Raw genomic sequence first — 12,474 nt, 5'->3', positions numbered from 1 at the left:
GTCCATCGCGCTATGAGAGTGCGGGAACAGAGAGTGTCCCTGTGTTAGCACACGCGACAAAAGTATAAGGTGCTGGTGTCTTGCGCCATTATCATTAATATTAAGCTTCATCGTCATCATCTCAGCCTAAAGCTGTCCATTGCTGGACTTAGGCCTGTCCATAAGTTCTCCAGCGCGACCGGTTCATTGCCTCCTGCATCCAACGAGACCCAGCGGCTTTCACCAGGTTCAATAAAAAACAATATTGACTAAGCATAAAAACCTCTACTTTTTGACGTTATATAACAAATTAACACGTGTGACTTATGTTTCAGTGGGTCCGGTGACTGTGCGAACCCGCCATCCCGGGCAGAGTCGTGCACGGATGACTCCCGGCTCCTGTTGCGGTACATGGCGTGTCCAGACGTGCCCGGGACTGAGAGCAACGGTATATACCTTATATCTCTTTTCTGTCGCGGGATAACTTAATGAGAAGAGACCCGGTACGGTAAAGCCGTGCACGGGGCCAGGTCTAATGCAGAGGCCTTGTTGAGAACTTTAATATAAAATGTGATGGGGCATCTACCAGAGGCCATCCACCCTTATTTATTTATTTATGCTAACATGGATTACCAATGACGTTAATACAGAATGAGAAAGAAAAAATACAGTATTAGGATTAGACATTAATTACACACGTTATTATTACATTAGAATATTCAGGTGTTCTATAAAAGAGCACAGATGGACGGAACAAGGTATAAAGGCCCAGAGATAAAACTAATTTGGGCTATTGTATACCTTACATTATTATTATTAGACAGCACGGCGTGATGCGTTTTCGATAACCGCGTACCACAAGCATGTGTGTGATCTACGCTTGTTCTGAGTCTGGGTGTCTTTGTGCATGTGAGTTGTATGTATGTGAAACCCCTGCGATACAAGGATAAAATTTCTTAGTGCGGGAGTCGTTTTTTTACATAAAATAATATATGAAATTAATAAATAATACAATGGCTTACGCAAGCGTATGCCTTCGACTCACTCACCAGCCGCGTCAGCTCATGATTAAGGACCCCGATAAATACGCGTGAGTAAACCGTTACATCATTTCATAATGAATCAGTCTCACGATAGTTACTATAAAAATAAAATATTTTCGTTGAAGATGCCTTATTCTTCTTTATCTTAATATTTCTAGTTGAGGAACTGATCTGCTTGGCCACATGGAAGGAGGGGTCCACGCGGTACCTCGTGGGACTCATTCAGCAAGTCCAGAGAAGGAACTCCATATCCACAGACGAAGATATGTACAGGTAAGAGCTAGTCTTATGGTGAAGGATTTAGGGTTCATTTTCCTGTGATTGAATACTTCTAGCTTTTTTAGCTACGCTATAACGTGAAAAATAAGTAGATCAATCATAGGTTACACTACGCTTGACGCGGTTGGTCCGTAGATGGGTGACCATCTATATCATGAAGACATCCTCCGAGAAACTCACTTTCTTACTTGTTTGTCGTTCCGGTTGGATTTTTGCAACGCAATTTTGAGGCACTTCCCGATAAGCTAGCAAGCTGAAATTTTCAGGGTAACTTCGAACTCGATGACAATGCAATTTACAACTATAAAAAGGGCTGGACCGATTTTGATAAAATTTAAAAACTTATTTTTTTTAGTCTAATTTTTTGTATGATGTCCCATACAATTCCAGATGCTTCGTGTACAAAGGCCAGCATGCTGACAAGCAGGTGACATACAACATCGCTCAGTCGGGTGACGCGACCTGCAACGGTCTGACGTCACCTGTCGACGGGAGTCGGACCATGAAACTTACTAATAGTACGTATATGTGGATTGGTTTTGTATTGAATTAGTATTAGTAGTTAAGTAATAGATATTTTTGAAAATTAAAGTATATAAACGACTTGTAATGAAAATCTACTGAGTAAAACTTAATAAAATGGGACCAAATCACAGCTTTTTCAAGGTTAAAGAAATAAGATCATCTAGTCTTAAAGTTATGAGTACGACCTCCACTTTGAAGTCGTTTTATAATGGTTAACAATCTTGCAATAGAGAATGTAAATCTTTTTCTGGTTTTTACAAACTAAACTAAAATCCCACAAATCGTTCGCTAGCTGTGATGCGACAAACAAACAAACACGTCACGTTATAACACCTGTCTTAGCGTCACAGGTTTGCGAAGTATTTTACCTTTATCTTTATAACAAACACACACACTTCTTACCCCTTCCAGTCGACGACGAGCACAACCGCTGCCACTTCCCGCGCTGGGTGGTGGAGCACCACAAGTGGTTCAGTCTCGACCACGAGCACCAGTACCACTTCACCACCAAGAACGCCACGCTTAAGGTAACACCACTCATATCTGACTCAAACCTATCTATCTATGTGGGAGACGTAAAATGCGGGTAAGAGTAAGAGAGAGCGGTAAGAGTAATCTATCAGCGAAGAAATCTCCAAATTGCGCTGAAATCTAAAGTCAAAAGAGCCTGGCTAATGAAAAAACATCATCTACCTATTGCACAAGTATTATATATCAAAATTAGCTTTTATACTATCACGTAAGTTAAATTACAATGTCATGAACATTAAAAGTGTGTGGCAATGGATTGCTACTATGCTAAGTGTCTGGCAATCAATAACGTGATTTTTAAAAATATTCTGAAGGTAATAAATAACAAAATTTGGCGCTTTATAATTTGACGTAGTTAGATCTATATTTTTGGCACTTTTAGTACCGCTTATCTGCCGAAGCCACCATGACCCAAACTCCATAACCGACCTTTGTTTTACCTATGGTGGGAGTCCATGGGAGCTTCCGCTGACAATGTTTCAGCTTTTTTTTAAATAACCTAGGTCTGGGGTCCAAGAGCTCTTACTTCATTATTAATTAATCCACAAAGCGAACAAAACTAAAGTTTTGATTGCACGGATAGCCGAGTGGTTGAGGTCACCACGCCAAACCCACTGTGCACGATGTGTCGCTAGTTCGATCTCCGCGTAGGACAAGCTTTTGTGTGATTCACGAATGGCCCTGAATCTGGGTGTCTTTGTGCATGTGATTTGTATGTTCGTAAACCCACAAACACAAGGACTAAATTCCTTACTGCGGGAGTCGTTTAAAAAGTGGATAACAACGTAGCAATAATTACCTATAACCGTAATAATATTGAGCAAATCCTATTGCCATATAGGCAAGATTTGAAGATAGTCAAAGTCAAAGTCAAATTATTTATTTCAATTAGACCAGTATATGGCACTTTGAACGTCAAACAATTTATATGTTATTATGAACAATATTAAAAACTAGTGTCAGTCTGTCGGTCAGTCTCCTATTGAAGCTGCCGCTCGTTCGGAAGGTAGATTCTCATGGAGAAGAACGAGCAAGAAACTCCATGGTTACTCTTTTTCAATGCCATACAGTGATTATTTCGGATTGATTACATTAACTTGACATTTTATTCTTCAGATTATGAAACAGGATGGTTCGTATGAGGAGAAGAGGCTGGTCTGCCACTCAATTCTAGAACAGAAGGAGAAGAAACTAGTGAAACTAGTCGCGCATCTAACGCAGGGATGGTGAGTGTTAACATCTATTAAGAAATTTATTTATTAAAGGCACACCAACTACATACATATACATATTAACATTTTTTGCCTACAGTGTATATATACACTTGCAGGTCAACATCGGCCTAGCCTTTTCCCAACTATGTTGGGGTTGGCTTCTAGTCTAACCGGTTTCAGCTGAGTATCAGTGTTTTCCAAGGAGCAAATGCCTATCTGACCTCCTCAACCCAGTTACCTGGGCAACACGATACCCCCTAATTAGACTGGTTGTCAGACTTTCAAGCTTCTGACTACCTGTAAAGACTGTCAAAGATGTAGGAATAACAGCCGGGACCCACAATTTAACGTGCCTTCCGTAACACTTGCAGGTGTACACACAAATTTAAACAAAAAAGATTTATGCGCACACATGTAAAAATGTAACGTTTATTGTAGAGCAAAGCAATCCATTAATTTCCACACTTTCGGGTCCATTTCTTTCGCTGTCTATTTTTTGTAGTATTTATTTATCAAATTACGTACTCAACATAACAGTTTACACAGTTTTTAGAAACTTATAAACAAGCGCCATCTCGTGGGCAAAACAAAAAAACAATGTTTTATTAGACATTTAATATATTATAATGTGTTCCAGTGAATCCGGCCACGTGTGCGTGGTCCTGGCTCGTCGCGAGGGCGCAGTCCTAGAGCTGCGACTTGGGTCCTCTCTCCACGACGCCCCCCACCATGCATGCAGCCATGACTCCTTCGCCAAGCATGTCACGCTAATCAGTAAGTATGGAAATACTTGTGTACTAAATAATATCGAAATTGGTTAAGGTTTACGCCCTACGTCAGATACGCATATTGCCAGATAGACACATCACATTGCAAAATGTCAAATTCGCAAATGGTGAATAATGCTAATGCCAACTACGCCAAATGCCATAAACGCTGAATGACAACTACAAGCATATACATTGCCGCAAAGTATTTCTCTGATAGAAATCTGAGTCAGCCTATCAAAAGCAACTAAATGCTAATAAAGAATTTCAAGTGGTAAAAAATAACTATGGGATGGGATGCTCAATATCAAAACGAATTTGAAACATGTAAAATTCTCCTCCAAATAATAAATTAAGTATCAAAATACCTAGCATCAGAATCAGTTAATACATCTAAAAAAACATTATCCTCATCTTTTAAATTGGCCAAGCGATATAACAAAAAATATTTTTAACGAATATTAATTTTATTCCACCAATACAGATTTATAATAAAGTATATTACATTATATGATAAAGTAACTAAAAATATTAACAAATTCTATGTTTTTACAGCGACATCGCTATACCCAGTGCGTTGCCCAATGCTGGGAAGATACAACGTCATTGATTCGTTGGCGGACAGACGCCGCAGACGACAACAGCTGACTATTGGTAAGTAAATATTTACGTAATCAAAAAAGAAATGTACTCATTCAAAACAGACAATTTATAGTGATGATATACCCTACTTAGATACAGAACAAATGATTTCATTAATAGAAATAAACTTAGGATACTTTGATCTTTTTAACGTATTTGTCCTTAATCTAATGTTCTATTCGAGGCCCGTGTGGCCCACACCAAAAATGATCCCACGGGAACATAAAATGTACTAATCCAGGTTAAAAACTATCTGTGTACCAAGTTTCGTCTAAACTCGTTAACTTAAGATTGTCAAACATGCATACATACAAACATTCGCGTTTATCATTTAAAATAGATTTCTTTAGGTTCACACTTCACAGATTTTATTTTTAACTAGCTATAGCCCGCGACTTCGTCCGCGTGGTTAGAAGATATAAGCTATGATTTATATCTACCCTGTTTTATCCACATTTTCCATTGTATCTTCGCTCCTATTAGTCTCAGCGTGATGGTTTATAGCCTAAAACCTTCCTCGATGAATAATCTATTGAACACAAAAATATTTTTTCTATTTCAAGGAGTAGTTCCTGAGATTAGCGCGTTCAAACAAACAAACAAGCAAACTCTTCAGCTTTATATATTAGTATAGATCAAAATTTGATACAATATTTTACAAGACTATAACTAATATATTCACAAACTTTTTTTATATCATTCAATTAAATTAGCATCGTCCTCTCTTCTACATTGCCGTGCCCTACAGGGTCCATAGTGTACTATACTTATATTATGTAACACCTGTTCTACATATGGAGTGCAATAAAAATATAGAGTACTAGCTGTTGCCCGCGACTTCGTCCGCGTGGTTAGAAGATATAAGTTATGATTTATACCTGCCTTCTATCTATCTATTTATCTATCTGCCTTCTATCTATCTTGTAGGATTCAGACAGCGTTTGCAATGTAAGCGCAAAAAATGAGTTTTTTTACGACCTCACATTAGAAACCTCAAAAATTGTAGCCTATGTGTTATTCTGATGTATAAGCTATATTGTGGTAAAGTTTCATTCAAATCCATTCAGTAGTTTTTACGTGAAAGAGTAACAAACATCCATACATCCATACTTACAAACTTTCGCCTTTATAATAGTAGTAGGATTGAGTAAATTTGCCCTTTAAACCTTTCTAGATGAGACTACAGGTGAAGAGATAGCAGAGAACCCTGTGGAGTGTGTGATGGGGCAGTATGACAGCGCCAGCATCGGCTGCGGAGCCTCGCAGGACACCATTGAGTTCCAATCTGCATGCACCAGCACTGGTAGGTCCTGGCTGACACACTCTTAGGACGGCAGGAGGGATCGGGTTAAACTGGGAGTGAGATAAAATATATTCATTGGAATGATTAAAGAAAGAAATGAAGTAGAGTATTTCTTGACTTCTTGTTTTCTCATGGCTTCCTAATTTAATGGAAGTCTTGACAAAATGAATATTTTTTTAAAGTCCCTCCGAGCTTAAGAATATGGAAATGAATTCGAGTGTTATGTATTCACTCTATGTTTTGACTCATTCTATTCCCCAAGAGCGTTGAAAGTTTAACACAACAGTTCGTTCATACTTCCTTCATGTTAGCATTAAGCATTTAGTCAAAAGTGAGAAAGTCTGACAACCAGTCTAACTAAGGGGTATCGTGTTGCCCAGGTAACTGGGTTGAGGAGGTCAGATAGGCAGTCGCTCCTTGTAAAACACTGGTACTTAGCTGAATCCTGTTAGACTGAAGGCGACACCAACAAAGTTGGGAAAAGGTTTTAATGATGATGACTCATTGTATAAATCGTCATACTTGACATAAGTTGTTAAAGTTCATTTGGATTTGCCTAACCTAACTGACGTAACGACATCGTCTTTGTCTCTATAAATTACTATCATAAGAATTGAGGTATTTATTTATAGATATGCATACAAAGTTTCGTATAAAAACCGAAAAAAATAACTAATAAAGTATAAAACAGAGCTCTTCCCCTCTCCTGCCAATGCTGTGCCCTACGGGGTCCATAATTGATCATTGTACCTAAAATTATCACCTGTAACTACATTATGGAAGCAATTAAGTATTGAGTATTGAGATCTATTTGTATCTGCCTAAACTCACTGATGATACCCTTCCGTTCCCCCCTCGCAGTGTACAGCTGCCTGGGCGGCTGGCGCGAGGGTCAGCTGGGGCTGGTGGTGGCGGCGCCGGCGCGGGGGGGGGGCCTCACGCACGCGCTCTGCTTCCTCTACACCACCTACCTCAGGAACGGTATGTACCACATGTCTTACTCTATAGGAACATTTCTACTATGGATCGGAAAGAAAACTCAGATTATAATTGACGGATAGCCGAGTGATTGAGGTCACCACGCTAAAGTTAAGCGAAGTGTCGTGGGTTTGATCCCCGTCTAAGACAAACGAGCTTCTCCTGAGTCTGATGGGTCTGTGCATGTGATTTAAATGTAGACGAAATAACCAGAGACACAATGCTTAAATTCCGCAGTGCAAGTGTCGTTTTTTTTTTTAAATCTCTCATCATCATTCTCCGTACTATTCGAAGTACATTTAAGTAAAACTCAACTCCACACTTGAACCTTAAACAGCGCTCTTAAGATATACGACTATTCTTGCAAATAAAAAACTGTACCTCTAGCGCCATTATCAACTCAATTTTAAAGATAAAAAGAACATTTTTAGCTTGTGCCAAGCACTTGCCTCACGTTATTGACTATAACCCTGTACAATATGTTCGCAGTCTCGTCGGGTTCCGCAGTACAGTACCTGTCGGTGTCGGCCGTGTCGCGCTCGTGTGACCGCGCTGTCACGCCCGGGGTCGCCGGGGATAAGGCCTACAACCTCACTATCAATGGTAACCTATACTATGTTATTAGTAATCCAAACTAATATTATAAATGCGAAAGTAACTCTGTCTATCTGTCTGTCTGTCTTTCTGTCTGTCTGTCTGTCTTTTCTTCACGCCTAAACTACTGAACCGATTTGTGTGAAATTTGGTACAGACATAGTTTGAAACTTGAGAAAGGACATAGGATAGTTTTTATTACAAAAAATAAAAATAAAAAATAAAATTTATTACGGACATACTATATAATAGTGCCATCTATTGGTCAAATGTCGAGCTGTTCCTATGCTCCGTAGATAGATGGCGTTAATCGCGCAATGGTGTCATTACACGTGTTCGGGTCATGTTATTGTTTTAATTCATCGGAAAATCCATCAGAAAAATGTAAATAAACAGTAAAAAGGTGTAAAAAAAATAATATTAATATAATAAAAGTTTTACTACAAAGAAAATGCTCTAACGGAATATAGATAATTCTATTAGTACTACGCGCAATGGTGTCGATCGTTACACGAGTTCGGTTCATGTTGTTTTAATTCATCGGAAAAAAGTAAATAAATAGTAAAAAGGTATGAAAAAAATAATAAAATAATATATAAAAAATATAATACTACTTTTAGTACAAAGAAAATGCCCGAACGGAGTATAGATAAATAATCCGAGTTGTCACTATGGTCGATAGATGGCGTTGGGATCGAAATAGATCGCACTATGGTTTCGTTACACGCATTTGGTTGGGTATCGGCCGAGCGCTTCGGTACCGTCGTGGTTGGAACTCGAGAAAGGACATAGGATAGTTTTTATCCCAAAAATCCTGCGGGAGCGGGAACTTCTCAAAAATCCCGCGAGATCGGGAACTATGTGAGTAAAACCAAAAATCTGCCGGAAGTCACTGTTCCACGCGAACGAAGTCGCGGGCAAAAGCTAGTATTGTCTATATACAAAGTAAAAATAAATATGTATAAAATTCAAGAAAAATCTCATCGAAATCGGTTCACTTGTTTAAGATTTGAAAATTGCCAGCATGCAATTATGCTGTTTACAGCGGCCGATGAATGAATGGCAATTGGATTAAATTTGAAATTATTCCTATTCTCTTAAGCATTATGCCAATACAGAAATTGAAAATTTATTGTATTGACCTTGATTGTACCGTTCCATGTTCCATTTCATTCGAAAAAATGCGTAAGAGAATACAAATAATGTCATTCTAATCCTATTTCCAGGAGCTCGCTACCTACCCGGTACCCAGTACACTCATTTTCTTGTTTGTTTGTGTTTCGGCTGGATTTTAACAACTCAATTTTGAGGCACTTCCCGATAAGCAAGCAGGCTGAAATTTTCGGTGCAGCTGTAAACTCGATGACAATGCAATTTACAACTATAAAAACGGCTCGACCGATTTTGATAAAATTTGAAAAGAATGACATTAAAAAAACTGTTTTATATAGGTATTTTTGAAATCTATTCTTTACTTTCCCAGGTACATGTGAGCAGAGTAGCAAGTACAACAGCCTGTCAGTCCGTCTGGTCCCGGGCTGGGTGTTGCTGCTGGCGGCGCTGCTGGCGGCCCGCCGGTGATACCGCGCGTGAGGCAGGCCCGGGTTTGGACGGCAGGCGGTCTAGGGGCCAACCGGGGAACGGTTCTTGATACTTTATAGACAGCTGTTTGAAATTTAAACGGTCATTTAAATTATTTATCAGTTATTTCCTTTATTTAATCATAAAGATTAGTTGCAATTTTAAATATAACTCAGTTTTTTTAATTATTTGAGAATCGGTTTCTTTAATATATTTGGTTTTAGTTTAAAACGGCATTGAATCATGGTTTTTTAGTATATTTAATCATCAGTAATTTTTTTATGACTTGAAAACGGCATCGGGTATATTAATTATTTGCAAATTTAATAAGAATATTGAATTCAGAGAATTATTATTTTAAACTTATTTGAAACTAAAATCGGAGTAAATCTATTTATACTCAAACAAAAAGAGTAACTACATTTTATTTCTTGAGAGAGTGAAAAGCTTTCCAGCAGTTTTTAGTCAAAATTTTCATTCAATTTAATCTTTTATTTTTGACTCTGAGTGTTCTTCCTAAGTTTTAATTTTCTGGATGGTCTAGAAATCAACTAGACAGACCTATTCCCGCCATTTCAGATAGTTTATTAAAGACCGTCTTGTTTACCAGCGCCAGCGTAACCTATGTTGTTGCTAGGATACATAGACTATTATTTTATCTCACGTTCATTTTTAAAATACAGAAAAAAAATATGCTATCTTTGCCGATTTTGCCACCAATGATTTGAATTTTATTATTAAATTAGTAATTTTGTTTATCTATGTGTTACCAATCTAAAAGTATCAATAACTGCTAGACCGATTTGAACGGAATTCAGCTATTTTACACGATTTTTTTTGAAGAAAATATCCAAACCCAACTGCTAACGTTTAGCGATAGTTAATGTTGCTTTTATTGTGATATGTGCAAGTTTTCGGCTAAGGACACTTTAGTACCAGTGGTAGAGAAAGTACCGGAAAGTACCAAGAGTTTGAGAGCGTCGCGGCAGCTTTTTAGTAGGAATTAACGGTTAAAACGTGGCAACACTGAAACTGAACTGTCAAAAGTGCTTAATGTTGCCATGTGTAGTAAATTATTTTATGGAGTTGTTTTTTTTTTGGAAATTTCGGTTGTTGATTTAATTTTATATATTTTTTTGTACAATATTTTTGTTTTCCTGTATTCTGTAAAATAATTTACTGCATGCTATAGTAGGTTAGGTTGGAACTAAACAATGTTAAATTGAAACGAAGCAACGTGATTGAATATGTATATAAAAATGGTATAAAGTTGGAATACAGAGATATGACGATTTTTAAATAAAAATAAAAAAAATATTGTTACTTATGTAATTTATGGTATAATCTTTGCACAGGAATGGTATAAGAACCCTTTTTGACACTTTGAGGTTATTTTACATATAATGAAGACCTCAAAAAGTAGTGTCGTAAAATTATTTTTCATAAAAATAAAATAATGAAAAATATGATAAACTCCGTATTGAAAATGTTCTATCCAATGACTGGGAAAGATAATTTGGATATTTTTATTTTTAACATACTTAGGTAGTATATAAAGTGGCCGGCGCCATATTTGCGACAAAAATCCTCGACTTTTTCTTGCGACTAATCGCACGATTTTTAGTCTTAAGTTTTATTGGATTTAGAAACGCCAATGAAACTGTTTATTTTGCTGTAGACGCGAAAAATGCGACGAATCGCTGCAGATTAATTTGATCGTTAAAAAGCTTCTTTCGCGTAGAAAACTCGCGAATAAGACCTATTGCTCAAAAATCGCAGAAATTCACGACTTTTTTGTCGCAGATATGAACGGCTTTTGTACAATATCTATGATATAAATATAGAAAAAAACGCTTTTAAAGTATACATTGTATGCCAATAAACATAACACATAAAAAAATCATAATTTTTCTATTATTGAAAATAAATGAAAAAAAAACTACAACGAAAAAACATACTTATAACCTACAGACTATAGATGTCAAATATCAATAAGGTAGTTGCTACAAAAAAAACTGTTTACTAGCGTGTGACGTCACTTACTATTCCGTCTCCAATGACTTTCCAGACACTGCACTACGGCAGCTATTTTCCAATGCAATATGGCGAATTTAGAAACACGATTAAGAAATTGACAGTCAGTTAGTCATCCTATTGATATTATAAACGCGAAAGTTTGTAAATTTTGATTGATTTAGAAAAATAATTGGTTCACAGATAGTTTTTTTGAATTGGAAAATTTCAGTATCATTTTTAAAAAAAACTTGAAAGTCATATTACTCCAAGCGCTAACGCTGACGAATCACTCAAATGTATTGAACTGACAAGTCAAAGTCACGTCACTTGTCGAAGAGGAATGTCATTCACATACATTTGAAGTTTTATAAAGCGATGTTACATTATCTAGACACCCAATACCCAGTAATAGCTATTTGAATAAGTGTTGATTGTGAAAGAAATCAATTAAATAATTGAGAAGGCCATATTATTCTAGAAAAATGCTTAACTGCTAGAAATTTGTCGCTTTAAAGATCATGATGACGTCAGGTGAAAAGTACTGACAATTTATTTAACCAAAATGGCCACCGTATTAACAATTAGCGGGAATCATAATATCAATCACTTCATCAATTATTATTTATATAACCAGTCACATTTTTTACTTTTAACATAATTATTATTTTTTTTGAGAATAGTCTGACAAATCTATCTCCTGTTCTTAATAATATTGAATTTATTTTCAGTAATAGAAAAAATCGATGAAATATACAGATTATAATAAGTTTAAGTTAGATAGAATTAAATGTAGGTAATCTATGCTCAGCCGATTATGATGAGTTTGAAACGTCCATGTTTAATTGTGCTCTGTTTTGTGAAATAGCTGCTGAAGTACGGAATAAGAGGGTATTAATTTTGTTTTGTTTTTTTATCATGACTACTGTATCCCACTGTTGGGCAAAGACCTCCAAATCCTTTTACAATTCTCTTTGAAACGAATGTAACATTGCAAAAATATATTAATCTACTGCTTTTACATT

The 12,474-nt window shown here is 36.7% G+C and overlaps 1 protein-coding gene across 1 annotated transcript in view; it reads left to right on the top strand.

Moving 5' to 3' along the window:
* The window catches only part of LOC113498686, a 165,398-nt gene extending 155,796 nt beyond the window's left edge, over positions 1-9,602 (top strand). The window contains exons 6-16 of the mRNA XM_026878801.1: positions 315-427; positions 1,181-1,295; positions 1,692-1,819; positions 2,238-2,353; positions 3,474-3,583; positions 4,209-4,345; positions 4,894-4,992; positions 6,155-6,283; positions 7,145-7,264; positions 7,751-7,864; positions 9,339-9,602. Coding sequence (XP_026734602.1) covers positions 315-427; positions 1,181-1,295; positions 1,692-1,819; positions 2,238-2,353; positions 3,474-3,583; positions 4,209-4,345; positions 4,894-4,992; positions 6,155-6,283; positions 7,145-7,264; positions 7,751-7,864; positions 9,339-9,436 — 1,279 coding nt within the window. The 3' untranslated portion in view covers positions 9,437-9,602. The remainder of the gene's footprint in view (positions 1-314; positions 428-1,180; positions 1,296-1,691; positions 1,820-2,237; positions 2,354-3,473; positions 3,584-4,208; positions 4,346-4,893; positions 4,993-6,154; positions 6,284-7,144; positions 7,265-7,750; positions 7,865-9,338) is intronic.
* The last annotated feature ends 2,872 nt before the right edge of the window (positions 9,603-12,474 follow it).

The sequence above is a fragment of the Trichoplusia ni genome, chromosome 11 (genome assembly GCF_003590095.1).
Source record: "Trichoplusia ni isolate ovarian cell line Hi5 chromosome 11, tn1, whole genome shotgun sequence".
NCBI classification, from domain to species: domain Eukaryota; kingdom Metazoa; phylum Arthropoda; class Insecta; order Lepidoptera; family Noctuidae; genus Trichoplusia; species Trichoplusia ni.
This window is presented reverse-complemented; position numbering and strand designations above follow the sequence as displayed.